At 32.8% G+C, this 14,726-nt stretch overlaps 2 protein-coding genes, 1 long non-coding RNA gene and 3 pseudogenes across 4 annotated transcripts in view; 5 read left to right on the top strand and 1 right to left on the bottom strand.

Annotated features, from left to right (window-relative positions):
• The window catches only part of LOC149526608 (7-methylxanthine methyltransferase 1 pseudogene), a 1,506-nt pseudogene extending 464 nt beyond the window's left edge, over positions 1–1,042 (top strand). Inside the window, exons 2-3 of the transcript XR_016351801.1 lie at positions 47–316; positions 483–1,042. The product of XR_016351801.1 is annotated as a 7-methylxanthine methyltransferase 1 pseudogene (transcript). The remainder of the gene's footprint in view (positions 1–46; positions 317–482) is intronic.
• A 2,169-nt stretch (positions 1,043–3,211) lies between these two features.
• On the top strand, positions 3,212–5,843 carry LOC110425193 (uncharacterized). The gene is made up of 4 exons (XR_002445991.1): positions 3,212–3,382; positions 3,503–3,894; positions 3,970–4,253; positions 5,428–5,843. It is a non-coding gene; the product is annotated as an uncharacterized LOC110425193 (long non-coding RNA).
• A 298-nt stretch (positions 5,844–6,141) lies between these two features.
• On the top strand, positions 6,142–7,594 carry LOC149526607 (7-methylxanthine methyltransferase 1 pseudogene; annotated as a pseudogene).
• Positions 7,595–8,399: 805 nt separating this feature from the next.
• LOC110425451 (putative 7-methylxanthine methyltransferase 2) lies at positions 8,400–9,823 on the top strand. Its single transcript, XM_089785097.1, is given in 3 exon segments — positions 8,400–8,420; positions 8,889–9,071; positions 9,467–9,823. Coding segments are annotated over 3 exon segments (561 nt in total).
• A 1,796-nt stretch (positions 9,824–11,619) lies between these two features.
• Positions 11,620–13,134, bottom strand: LOC149526606 (uncharacterized; annotated as a pseudogene).
• Positions 13,135–14,103: 969 nt separating this feature from the next.
• Positions 14,104–14,726, top strand: part of LOC110425192 (7-methylxanthine methyltransferase 1-like) — a 2,006-nt gene continuing 1,383 nt past the window's right edge. The window contains exons 1-2 of the mRNA XM_021440020.2: positions 14,104–14,274; positions 14,358–14,726. The exon at positions 14,358–14,726 is cut by the window's right edge and continues 33 nt beyond it. Coding sequence (XP_021295695.2) covers positions 14,200–14,274; positions 14,358–14,726 — 444 coding nt within the window. The 5' untranslated portion in view covers positions 14,104–14,199. The remainder of the gene's footprint in view (positions 14,275–14,357) is intronic.

Here is a 14,726-nt window from a genome sequence, read left to right as displayed (position 1 = left end):
TTCATGGAAATGCATTTTGACTAATCATTTGGAACCCATGATAAAGGCACCAAAAATCACAAGCGAAAGAGGGTTACCACTAAACAAAGGGAGTATCCACATATCAGCAACCAGCCCTCTTGCAGTCAGAAAGGCATACCTTTCTCAATTTCAAGAAGATTTCCTTCTCTTCTTGAAATGTCGATCACCAGAGATGGTACCTAACGGACGCATCCTCTTCACAATTAATGGAAGGAAATCTGGGGATCCCATAGGCAAAGAAAGCCTGTACCACTTTGAACTCCTATCCAGGGCCATATCTTACATGGTTTCAAAGGTGAAATATTACCAAATTTTATCCTTTATTTAAATTATTATTTTATGCATTGAGAGTAGAATTTTTTTAATTTCACAAGCAGGTTTATACATTTAAGATATGTTTATTCATTGATCGAGTTACTTAACTTGACATTATCTAATTCCAAGTGAATATAATCAAACAGGGATTGATTGATGAAGACAAATTAGATTCCTTCAATGCACCAACCTTCACCCCATCCCAAAAAGAAGTTGAGGATTTAGTGGAAAAAGAGGGTTCTTTCACTGTTGAGTTCATAGACACAGTCAAAGTGGAGATTGGGGATGCATGGGCGAGTGCAGAACCGAGAGCTAAAAACGTGAGAGCATTTTCTGAGCCATGGATCTCACACCAGTTTGGAGAGGAAATAATGGACGAGTTATATGATAGGGTGACACAAGTTCTCGTTGAAGATTACAAGTTGGGAAAACAAACAACCACGGTTGTCAATATTGTTGCTGTGCTGAAAAAGAAAGACATCTGACCCTGATACTTGTGTCATTCAGGGAATTTGATAGTAATATTAATTTGCTAAGGAATAAGGTGAACATGCCAATTGAGCTTCGCTTGATTACATCTTTTGGTCAGGCAAAGCACATGTATTGACCTATGATGTTATTATGTTCATGGTTATAAATCATGGATTGTAAGCTCAAATTGAGATGTGTTCAAATACAGGTCGCACTGGCTTGTGAACTATGTTGAGGGCACAGTTTTCATTCTATTTTATATTATGTTTAAATTTATATAACTTTTTGCATTATTATATTTATATCAATAATATTAATGTCTAAATAAAGTGTATTTTATTTTTTATTCTTTGATGCTTGATGATTAAATAGAAATAATTTATTCAAATATAAGTTCAGAATAAATGTGAGAGTGAATATAGATAAGAAAATCCCTTTTGATGATTAAATCTAACCCTTCATTCCTATATATGATTAAATAGAATAAATTATGTGAGTGCATACATGTAATACAATGAATCAAATGCTACAGATGCTTTAAAGAGCCCATTTTGTCACACCAATTCGGGTAAGGTTGTCAATAGGTAGGGTACGTTAGTTTCAAAGTACTCAAATCCTAACTTTATAAAAAATCAAATACTAGAACCCTATTAACTATTCGAATAATTTTAAAAATTATTATCTTAACTTTTAACTCTAATACATTCTCATTATTTTATAATTACCTTAACCCGTTTAAAACTATTAGATAAAAAAATTATTAAAATGTTCTTTCATTTGTACCCAATAACTCGAATCCGAATCTATATTCATATATTATAATATTTTTCTTAAATATTTCATATAATTAACTACTAATCAAATTAATAAAAACATAAATAATAAAATTTAAATTTAAGTAATCAAAAATTTAAAGTGTGTTTATAAATGAACATAATATATAATATAAATCAATATTATTTTTTTGTTTAGTAATTATAAACTTATATAATAGTAATTATGTTCTTTTTGAATGAACATAATATATAATATAAAGTGTATGTATTAAAAGACATTATAAGTTATATATTATAAAGTGTGTATATATATATTATAATTAATAATTTTTAATTTAATCATATAAATAACACTAAAATATTTATAAATGGGTATTGGGATCGGGTTCAAGGTGGGTACCCGTGTAACCCAACTATTAACATAATTAGGTTTGGGCAGCTGTTATCCAAGAGGTAGTACCATAGCCCTACCCGAACTCCATATAAGTAGTAAAATTATTATTTGAATCTGTTCCAAACTAGATTATAAGGTATCCTAATCTGGTATAACTGGGTCAGGTACCCACAGGTACCCTACAATAGGGTACCATTGTCATCCCTAAATTTGGGGAAGAGGTGATGGACAAGCTATTTGATAAGGCCGAAGAAATTCTAGCTGAGGATTACAAGCATGGAAAAGAAGCAACCAAGAACATTGGCGTTGCTGTTGTGTTGAAAAAGAAAAAACTTTGACCTGGAGCTGCTTTCTGGGTCATTCAAGAAAGAATTTGGCCAAAAAATCAAAACCAATTGCATAAATAATATTATGAATTTGCTATAAGGAATAAGGAGAAATGGCTGCGGACCTTGTCTAAGTCTTTAGATTAAGTGGAGCAATGACACGAAAGTATCTTGTGAAACTTTGTTTTCTTAAAACTAAGATGTCAAGAGATATTTTTTAATATATATATATTTGCTATAAATAAATTGAAAGTGACTTATTGAGAAAATTGGGTTTGGTAGAGATTTGTCTCCATATAACAGAATTAGACTTGATAATACGTGTTTTCGTATATTAAACTATTTTGTGTAAACATGAGATATGAACAATTATACCGGTAAATATGAACATAACATAATTAATTAATTGTGTCAAGATCTTAAACACATATATGAATATGTTTAATAAACGTGTAATACGACATGAAAAATTAACACACTTATTAAACATGTTAAGTTAAATCTTATATAATATGACACGATTAACAAGATTAAAATTTGTATAATTTATATCTTATTTATACAATTAATACGATTAAAATAATTAAAATAATTAAATTGAAACATATACAAGAAAAATATGATTTTATTATTTAAATTTATAATAAAAAATTATGAATATAAAGTGAAATAAGGAGTAGAAAGCATGTCCCCAAAGAAAAGGGTGGCACAAGCTATACAACGGTTAAAAGGAGAGGTGATACTAAGCCCACGTAGTGAAATTGTTTGTGTCGTTTTGCATAATAAGCTGGGAGAGTTGAAAAATGTTTCAACCAATGTTAAAAAGCGTGCCAGTGTCAGGATATCACATGATCACTAGAGAGATAAGCAAAGCAATGGCGAGTTGCTTTGTGCTAGTAATTATATAAACCACACGAAGCAAGATGGTTTTTAAGCACTTGGGAAAATTCCAAGAAATACAGTTACTTTAGATTCCAAATGAGAGAAAAAGGAAATTATCAATGGAGGTGAAGGATATGGTCTTCATGAACAAAGGAGATGGAGAAAAACAGCTATGTCAAGATCGTGCAGGATTGATGGTCTCGACATGATCTTACCCTCTTCTCTTTCGGTTATGTTTACAAGTAATTTACTTGTTTACTTTTGTTATGGAAAGCTTGAGATTCTAATCAGTTCACAAATTTATCTTTAAATTGCAGCTAAAAGTGGCAGCCATAACCAAAATAAACAAGTAAATTACTTGTAAACATATCCAAAAGAGAGAGGGTAGGATCATGTCGAGATTGTCAATCCTGCAGTCTTAACATAGCTATTTTCTCCTCTCCTTTGTTCAGAGTATTTCCTTCGCCTCCATTGATATTCTTTTTTTTTCTCTGTTTGCAATCCAAAATGAGATGGTATTCTGTTGAATTATACTTAAAAGATATATATTTTGTTTATTTCTTTAAATAGCTATGTCAAGAGCTGGCTCCTAATGGCCGTATGGTCTTGATGTTTAATGGACGGCAAACTGCCGATCCCACAAACAAAGATAGCTGCTGCAAATGGGATCTTCTTGCATGCTGAGGCCTTATCCTACCTGGTTTCACAGGTAAAATGCCAAATTTTCAACTCTTTTTCAGTCAATAACGTTTGATTGTTTACTCAATTACCTGGCCATTTGTAGTTGTAGGGATTAATTGATGAAGAAAAATTAGGGTTCCTTCAATTTACCCTACGACAATCCAATCCCTCCCAAGAAGAAGTTGAGTACTTGGTAGGCACGGAAGGTTCTTTGACAACCGAGTTCATTGACACAATTGCACTGGAGATTGGGTGTCAAAATGGATGGTCGAGCCTAGAATGAAGAATCAAAGGCTACAGATGCCTTTCGGAGCCCATTTTCTCACACCAGTTCGGGGAGGAGGTGATGGACAAGCTATACGACAAGGCCACACACGGCGGCGGAGGGTAATGCAACTAAAAGGCTCCCCAAATATTTTAAAAATTTTTATTATATATATATTAATGGCTTCCTCCAAAATTTCTTAGAATTTTTTATTTATTATAGATTTTTTAATGGTCACTTTCAAAATTTACGGAATTATTTATTTATTATATATTTTTTTAATGGTTCTCTCAAAATAATATTTTATTTTATTATTAATCTAAATAATAAATAATAAAATAACCTCATAAACATTATTTAACTTTACCCTAATTTAAGTTTCTTCAAATCTCTTTTTCCCTCTTTCTTTTTCTCTTTTGTCATTTTATTTTTACGTTAGTCTTTTCTTTGTAACTCACCATTTAAAACACATTTTATTCCTCAAAAAAAATTTATGAGCTTTTGAGCTTAGATAAAGAATGACAGAAACCACTAACCATCATTGTGTGAAATTACGAAGTGGTAAAATTTTCGTTTATTTTTTTCTTTCTACTTATATTATTTAACTATTTATATATTTAACCATTGTATAAGATTCTATATATTATATTTAACTATTTATATTTTATACATTATAATTTTATATTTAGTATTTTAAATTTAAATAAAAATAAAATTAAAATATTGAATGTTGGCTACACGTTGATTAGGATCTGGTGTTAGGTTTTTTTATGTTAGTGGTCTCATGTGCTACCTTTCTTTGTGTTGTTAAGCGTTTTTGTTCTCTTTGAGCCGCAATCAAGTTTTTCAAGTGGTTTTGCCATGTAATTGTATAACTTTTCGAGTAGTTTAGGAGTCTTTGGTCAATAAGAGGTTCAATAAAAACACTTTTCATAAAAAAATAAAAATTAAATTTGATTAAAATACGAGTAAGTTTTAAATAATTTTCCTACACTTGATCAGTCATCAAGTCTCAATACTTCAAATCATGAAAAAAAGTAATATAAATCAAAACGTCTTTAGCTCAATCCTGAAGAAATAGATACTTTTCAAGTAAAATTCGATACTTATAAAACGATTATAAGTTTTTTTTCTTATTTCTTTTGATTTATATGTTATATAAAATTATTATCTATTATAAATCTTTTAATTATTTTTTAAGTTCAATGTATTAATTTTAAAAATTTTTAATTATTAGACCTTTATCATTTTTGACCCTCCAATAAAAGTTGATTAACTCTGTCCCTAACCACACAGATTCTTGTGGAGGATTACAAACATGGAAAAGAAGCAACCAAGACTATTAGCATTGCTGTTGTGCTGAAAAAGAAAGAACTCTGACTTGAAGCTGGCAAAGAATCAGGACCAATGGCATAAATAATAGTATGAATTTGCTGTAAGGAATAAGGAGAAATGTCAATTGACCATGTCTAAGTCTTTAGATTACGTAAAGCTATGACATGAAAGTATCTTGAAACTTTGTTTTTCTTGATACTAAGATGCCAAGTGGCATTATATATATATATATAATATTATCAATTTTTTATAAATAAATTGAAAATGATTAGTTGGGGAAATTGGGTTTTGTAGAAATTTGAGTTGTGATATAGCGGAACCTAAAACTATTTAATTTTGGCATATGCTTGCTGTAAATTGGCATGCACACAAATGAATTGGGCTCAAGGTGAGTTCTGTTTATTGGTTCCGTTAATTTTGTGGTATTTGATGCTTAATTGGGCAAACCACCTGTAATTGGATGCTTTAGGTTAGCCTTTCTATGGCCTTATTGACTTTTAAAAAGGGAATAAACTTTATGCAAAAATAACCTTTCATGGAATCTGGAATCCACCAATCCAAGCAATTATCTTTCCTGTTTTGTACTTTTTACTTTTCGATATTGATAATTAATTACTGTCACTATTTGATAGAGATTTGTCAATGTGAAAAGGTAAATAGTATATATATGTATGTATGTATGTATGTATGTATGAGTTATTATTTGTGAATATTTTAAAAAATTTTGTATTATGTAATATATTTTGTCAATGTATTAAAATACATAATTTTGAATCAATACAATTGATACAATAATATTATTATAAATTTTCAGCTGAAGATTGAAATCACTGTTGTGAGATCTTGGTTTTCTTTGTTAAGCTCTCACTTCTTGTTCTTATGATCTTTATGTGGGATTGTTAATAGTCAGGTGCCCTTAATTCTTTTGTCCCTGCTCCCTCCCTTTGGGCTGCAGTTCTTTTTGTAATTATCTCATTATCAATGATATTTATTGAATTGCTGAGAAAAAGAAATTATTATTATAAATAATAATATAATTAACTTTAAAAAATACCATTCCATAACAAAGCCCTTTCAAAATCAAATAATAATGAATGCCATTATTTACTTAGAGCGAACAAAGACAGCTTTTGACAATATTGTAAAAGTGATTTCACCCCTTTTCCATCCCTTTGAGAGAAAAAGACTTATCAATGCGAAGAAATCTTGATTCACATACAAACAAAAAAAGAGATATCATAATATCATAAATATCATAATATTTACAATCAAAAATTATAAATATCATAATATTTATCAAATATAATAAAATTCAATATCCATAAATATAAATTATCATAAAAATATCAATATTTATGTGAATTAACAAATAAGTATTAATTATCCACATATCAGAAACCAACCATCAAGCAGTCTCTAAGGCATACCTTTCTTAGTTTCGAGAGGAGTTCCTTTTGTTCTTGAAATGTTGATCTCCAGAGATGGTACCTAACGGATGCATCCTCTTCATAATTAATGGAAGGAAACCTGAGGATCCTATAAACAAAGAAAGCATCAACCACTTTGAAGTCCTATCCAATGCCACATCTTAAATGGTTATCTTACTAACTTTTATCTTTTCTTTTAATTATTATTCTACACATCGAGAGTTGAAATTTTTTAATTTCACAAGTGGATTTATACATTTAAGATATGCTTATCTATTGATTGAGTTAATTAACTTGACATAAACTAATTCCTAGTCAATGTAATCAATAGGGACTGGTTGATGAGGAGAAATTAGACTCCTTCAATGCCAACCTTCACTCCATCCCAAGAAGAAGTTGAGGATTTAGTGGAGAAAGAGGGTTCTTTCACAGTTGAGTTCATAGACACAATCGAATTGGAGCTTGGAGGTGCATGGGCGAGTCTAGAATTGAGACCTAAAAACGTGAGAGCATTTTCTGAGTTATCGATCTCTTACGAATTTGGAGAAAAAGTTATGGACGAGTTATATGAGAAGGTGACAAAGATTCTTGTCGAGGATTACAAGCTGGGAAAACAAGCAACCATGAACGTTAGTATTGTTGCTGTGCTAAAAAGAAAGACATTGGACCCTGGAACTTGTGTCATTCAGGGAATTAGATAGTAGTTTTAATTTGCTAAAGCATAAGGTGAAACTGCCAAGTTGAGCCTGGCTTGCTTACATATTTTGATCAAGCAAAATACATGTGCTAACCTATATGTTAGTGGCTATTATCATGGACTGCAAGCGTAAATGGAGCAAGTGTTGAAGGGTGTGGACAGTTGTAGCCTGTGCCATTCGAAGAGAGAGCTATTGGAAGGAGTACAAAGCAGGACAAAATCTGCCGCCCCCTCCCTCATTTGTCCCAACTGTTTACTTGATCCTGGTGGAGAAAAATATGTTATTCTGTAACTAAATAAAAAGTAAATTAAACAATATTAATAAAAAAAATAACAAAATTAAAAACTCTTCATCCCATCACTCATTTTTTTCATTCTTCCATCTTTCAATCATGGTCTTTCTCTTTGTAAATGGTGTTGGTTTCTATCATGATTTTTAATTTATTTTTTTTTTGGAATGGGTTGTCCCATCTTTTTCTTTGGGAACCGTTTCGGATGAGCTGGGAGGGTTGAAAAATGTCAGGACATTACACAATCAATTTAGATTTGCAGACAGAGAAACAAAATAAAGTATGTCATCCCTGTAACTAAATAAGGCTGAATACGTGGTGGGATGAAGATTCGTGCTCCAGATTAGTGCCGTCCACCGTTCAATTATTTTGCATGATGATATTAAGCCCACGTGGTGGGATTGTTTTACATGATGATAAGCTGGGACGATTGAAAAATGTCTCTAGCAATATTAAAAAGCGTGCCAGTGTCAGGATATCGCATAATCAACACAGAGACAAGCAAAGCAAAGCAAAGCAATGGCGAGTTGCTTTGTGCTAGTAATTATATAAACCACACAGAGCAAGATAGTTTTTATGTACTTGGGAGAATTCGAAGAAATACAGTTGTTTTAGATTCCAACACAAGAAAAAAATTATCAATGGAGGCGAGGGATGTAGTAATACCCTCAAAAAATATCCTACTTAATTAATTATAAAAAAAGTTATAATTTATATTAAATAAATATAATATAATATAATATAAGTTTAATTTTTTATAATTGCAGTTATAATTTTGAATTTGTTAATACAAATAGAATAAAATAAGTCAATTAAATCAGTTAACTAATTTTAAAAATTTTTTAATCAAATCAAATCGCTAAAACTGCCTTAATCGAACCTTAACCTGCGCTTAGTACCACGGACTAGTTACCTACGAGTTATGCAGTGAATTGGGATGCGAAATACCGGAAATCCAGTTTCACTTGAATGATTTAGCCGGTAACGATTTCAACACACTGTTCAAAGGGTTATCTTTCCCATTTTGAAGAAGACTTCTCTTCACTCTTGAGATTCCGATCTCCAGAGCTGGCACCTGATGGCCGTATGGTTTTGATTCTTAATGGACGGTAATCTGCAGATCCCACAGAGAAAGACATCTGCTACCTTTGTGATATTCTAGCTGAGGCCTTATCCTACTTGGTTTCAGAGGTGAAATACCAAAATTTTCACCTAATCTATGGCTAAGTAAAGTTCTTTCATTATAATTGCAGAGATATATACATATAATTAAGTATCAAAAGTGGGTGAAATGTTTTGATTGGGATTAACTACGCATTTGGTATCCGAACAATGATCAAATATTCAATTTAGTATTTGAAATTTAAAATTTCACAATTAGATACTTGATTTTATTTTCGTTAAGTAATTTTTACTTAAAATTAATTTTATTAGTTAAATAAATACTGTGATAAAAAATACTAATAAGAACACGTCACATATTTAATTTGCTTAACGAAATGTAATTCAGACAGCAAAAATGTAATTAACCTTCATGGTTATTATATTGACTTAATTTTGATCTCAGTTTTGGTCCATATATATAGGGATTGATTGATGAAGAGAAATTAGACTCCTTCAATGTACCCTACTACAATCCCTCTCAAGAAGAAGTTGAGTGTGTGATATACAAGGAAGGTTCCTTCACCACTGAGTTTAGTGGCACGGTTGTGCTGGAGATTGGAGGTAAGAATGCATGGTCCAACCCAGAATTAAGAATTAAAGGCTACAGAAGCTTTTCAGAGCCAATTTTGTTTCGCCAGTTCGGAGAAGAAGTGATGGATAAGCTATTTGGTAAGGCCGATGAGATTCTGGCTGAGGATTACAAGCAGGGAAAAGAAGTAACCAAGAACATTAGCATTGTTGTTGTGCTGAAAAAGAAAACAAATCAGACTTGGACTTAATTTCTGGGTCATACACATTGCAGAAAACAATACAAAGTAATGGGATAAATAATAGTATGACATGAATGTATCTTGTGACTTAGTTTTTTAGTATATATATATATATATATATATATGTAATTATCTATTTTCTGCAAATAAATTGAAATCTTCACAACATGAGCAAGTGGAACCATATAGAAATTAAACAAAAGAAATATGTTGAAGGAATCAGAGTGGGGTTTCAACTTTTTGTGTGAATACAGCAAAGATGATGAACTACTTTTCGTCTTCGTCAGTGCTCTTTCACTCCTAGAACGGAAAGGCAACGCATGCAGCTAACAAGTTTGCTTCTTTTTTGTACTTTGAAATGCATGTGATTCTGTGTATGGTTGGTGGGTTTTGTTCCTTTGTTTCTACAGTGATGTAACCATAACCTCCACCTGATATTCAATGACAGTAAAAGAACTTTTTCATGGGGTTTTCTTTCTTTCCCTTTTTTGGCCATCTGATTGTAATTATAGAGATTGGAGAGAAGGATCTGGGGGGCCACAGGAGGAGATATGGCTATCAGGAGTATCAGGTGCTTGAAAAGAGTACGTGCATGAGCTCACATTATCCTGGAGAAGAAATATTGTACAAGCTGAATGACGAGTTCAGTCAGAGGTTGGTTCAGAGATTGCTGAAATTAGAAAGGATTGGCTTGTCGCACTAGCAACCATTTGGCCAGGACTTAGAAAGTTGCTTTTGCCCATGCGAGAGATGGTGACAGATTAGCTATATACATGCCCATCACACTGAAAAGGGGGGTCCCAAAACAATATATTATAAGTAAAATGCAAAAATTGCAGAATACCTTCTCATTTTGGATTGCAAACAGAGAAAAAATGAAACCATCCATGCATGGAGGGGAAGGAAATACTCAGCAGGAACAAAAGAGAAGGACAAAATAGCTATGCTAAGACTGCAGGATTGATGGTCTCGACATGATCCTACCCTCTCTCTCTCTTGGATATGTTAAGCTGCAGTATGCATGATACATCTGATTTATTTCTTAGCAAGAATATCCATGTAAAACATGAATAATCATCTACCAAAGTGAGAAAATATCGTTGCCCTTTGATAGTAGGAACAGCATAGGGACCCCACAAATCAGCATGTACAAGTTCAAAAGGAAATGTTGTAGTTTTAGTATGAATAGGAAGAGGCAATTTTTTCATTTTTACAGGAGGACATACATTACAGATCAAATCTTGTGAGAAACTAATGTCAGGAAATTACTTAAGAATGACATTTATTTTGTTCAAAGGTATATGGCCTAAGCTAAAATGGCATAAATCAAACTCTTTATGCATTGTTTTATAAGCATTTATAGCATGATGTAATGGAAAATATACAAGTTTGTCAAAACTGAATTTTGAAAGATAATGTTCATCTTGATGATCTTGTAAGAAATATAACCTTGAAGATACTTCAACAACGCATATGGGCTCTTTCTAGATAAAAGTGGAGTGGGAGCATAGTTAATTAAGTATGTTTCCGTCAAGATACATTCTCCTCAAAATTTAATTGGTAAACCTGCTTGGAATCTCAAGGCTCTAGCCACTTCAAGAAGATGCTTATGTTTGCGCTTTACTACCCCATTTTGTTAAGGCATGGAGACACAAGAGAATTGACTAAGAATCCCATTTTGTTGACAGAATTGTTGAAATTGATGATTGGTGAATTCAATCCCATTGCCACTACGAATTCATTTCGCAGGGCAACCAAATTGTCTGTATACCATGGCAATGAAAGATGTCAATAAAAAATAAACCTCAATCTTGGTCTTCATTAAATAAACCCATGTAGTCCTAGTAAAGTCGTCAACAATGCTTAAGAAATAATGGGCACTTGCTAAAGAAGGAGTATGATATGGACCCCAGACATCACAATGGATTAATTCAAAAGCATTTTGAGTTTTAATAAAACTAGTAGGAAAAGACTGACGAGCTTGTTTGGCTCGATGGCAGGCATCATAGCACTATTAGAGATTTTCACAAATTGAAGATTTAAATTATCAATTAAAGACAACTTATCAAAAGACAAATGACCAAGTCGTTGATGCCATAAGACAAACCCAGTGTCACAAGTAGAGGTTGCTAAAGCCATAGGAATGGTGATTTCACAGAAATAATAAAGACCATCTCTAAGTTCACCTATGCCAATCAGCTTCCTCATTGCTAGGTCCTATAAAGCACAAAATGAGGAAAAAAATGAGTGGCACAATTCAAGGTTTTGGTTAATTTACTTATGGAAATGAGATTGAAAGCAAAGGAAGGTATATAAAGAACATGGCTCAATTTAATAAGAAGATTAAAAATCACATCTCCATATGACTTGACTGAAACAAAAGAACCGTTTGGAATTTTAACAGGAGAATCAAGTGGAATATTTCTTTCATTGGTCATGATACTCTTTTGGCAAGTCATGTGATCTAAAGCACGTGAATCAAGAATCCTTTCAATTTTATCATTGGACAAAGTGATAGCCTTACCAGCGAAATTAGCCACATGATTTATGCAATGGGTGTTCTCAAGATTAAGCAATGATATGAGTTGTGTGTACTGCTCCTTAAAAAGACCATTGATTGGTGACTTAGTAGGATTCTCTATTGTCTCCATGATTTTTGTATTGTTTGCTGATTTCCCACGAATTGATTTGGATTTGTTCTTCTCCCACCAATCTGGATATCCATGTAGTTCAAAACATGTTTCCCCCGTGTGTTTGTTTTGTTTACAATAGTCACAATACAACTTTGAGGTATCTCGGATTCCTGCCATAACACGAGTACTAGCAGATTTAGTATTACTTTTAGAGACAACAAAAGCAGTACCTTTTATAGTTGTTCCTTTCGATGCAATAACTTGTTGCTGCCTTTCTTCTTGTGCAACCAGTGTATATACTCGCGCTAAGGAAGCTAACGGATCTACATTCAAAATTTGCGATCGTACTACACCATATTTCTATTGTAACCCCATCAAGAATTGGTGAACTTTCTCTTTCTCTTTTTCAGCCACAAGAGCTTTGGCAGCTCCACATGTACACAATGGGGTTTAGAAATAAGTGTTGTACTCATCCCAAAATTCTTTCAACATTGTATAATATACAGCCATTGATAAATCTTTCTGCTATATGTTCACAATGTCTATCTTCAATTGATGCACACGGGGGGCATTCCCTTGAGAAAATTGCTCCTCTAAGTCGATCCACATTTCTCTTGTAGTATCAAAATATGCCACACTGTCATGAAGAGATGAATGAATAGAATTGAATATCCACGAGATAACCATGGAATTGCTTTTTATCTAGGCTACCACATCAGGTGAATCAGGTACGGAAGGAATGAAGGTTCCATCCACAAAATCAAATTTATTTTTGGCTAATAATGCATTTGTCATGGCTCTACGCCATGTTGCATAATTTTCTTCTTTGAGAAGGCAGGAAACCAAAGTTATGCTTGGATAGGGTAATGTATATGGTGATAAAAAATCTTAGGTATTTTGGCTGGTGTTTTGGTTGATGATTTGGGTATTTAGAGATGCAGAGTCATTACTCTTTTCTTGAGCCATGGTGATGAAAAGAGAGCAGACCCTAGTAACCTGGCTCTGATGTCATGAAAAAGTTTACTCAAACTTGAAAATCGACTTGATATGAGAGGTTCTTATAATACATATAGCCTCAGTAATTGTTGCTAATCAAAGAAAAAAAAAAAGTAAATCTCTACGGAGCAAATCTCTCCAGTTTTCAAAGCAGGAAAAAATTAAAAAACAAAAGAAATTTCAAAATAGCAAAGAATTAGAAAATAAAAAAGAGAATCTCGATAGATGGTTTTCAATACTTATAATCAAATAAAAATTAAATGAATAACTATTATTTAAAAATATAAAATTAAAAAAACTCTTAATCCCATGAATTGATAAAACCCACTTAATCGAACCTTCTATTGGATTTAACTGAATTAACCAAATTAGCATATAACTGAATTAATCGAATTTATAGATTAATTCGACCTTTCTCCAAATTCTGCTCACACCAGTACGATGGATGCATGCAGGTAAGGTCTCCAAAGAAAAGGATGGGACAAACTGATACTACAAAACAAAAGTAGGGACGATATTAAAAAGCACAGACGCTGAAATTGTTTGTGTCGTTTTGCATGATGCGCCGCCAGGATTGAAAATGTCTAATAGAGGTCGGCTTTATTGAAATGCCTGCCAGTGTCAGGATATCAGATAATCAACACCGAGAAAAATAAAGCAACGGTGAGTTGCTTTCTGCTGATGACATAAACCACACAAAGCAAGTTAGTCTTTAAGTACTTGGGGGAATTCCAACAGAGAGAAGAAAAATTATCAATGGAGGTGAAGGGTATTCTCTTCATGAACAAAGGAGATGGAGAAAACAGCTATGTCAAGACTGCAGGATTGACGGTCTTTTCCCTTTTCTTTTTCCTTCTCCTCCTTCTTCTTCTTCTTTTATATGTGTTTTCAAGTTGTATATTTGTTAAATGCAGAAAAAAGTGGCAGCCGTGACACAGCCGATTGTTTACAAGGTAGTTGAGTCTGTGTTGAAGGAAAAGTTCTGCTCGAGCCCCGGTGAAGTACTTCTCAAAGTGGCTGACTTGGGGTGTTCTTCAGGTCCCAACACTTTCACGGTGATGTCAACAGTGTTAGAGAGCACGGTGAAGAATTGCGGTGGATCGGAATGTCGGATGCCGGAAATCCAGTTTTACCTGAACGATTTGGTGGGGAATGATTTTAACACACTGTTCAAAGGGTTGTCTGTCATTCAAGAAAAATATAAGGACGTTTCATGGTTTGCCATGGGTGTTCCTGGTTCCTTTCATGACAGGCTTTTCCCTCGGAACTCCATGCATCTTGTG

This window comes from Theobroma umbraticum, unplaced genomic scaffold, assembly GCF_002168275.2.
Source record: "Theobroma umbraticum cultivar Fairchild unplaced genomic scaffold, ASM216827v3 scaffold_81.0, whole genome shotgun sequence".
NCBI lineage: Eukaryota > Viridiplantae > Streptophyta > Magnoliopsida > Malvales > Malvaceae > Theobroma > Theobroma umbraticum.
The sequence above is the reverse complement of the archived record's forward strand: the minus strand, read 5'-3'. Positions and strand labels throughout refer to the sequence as shown.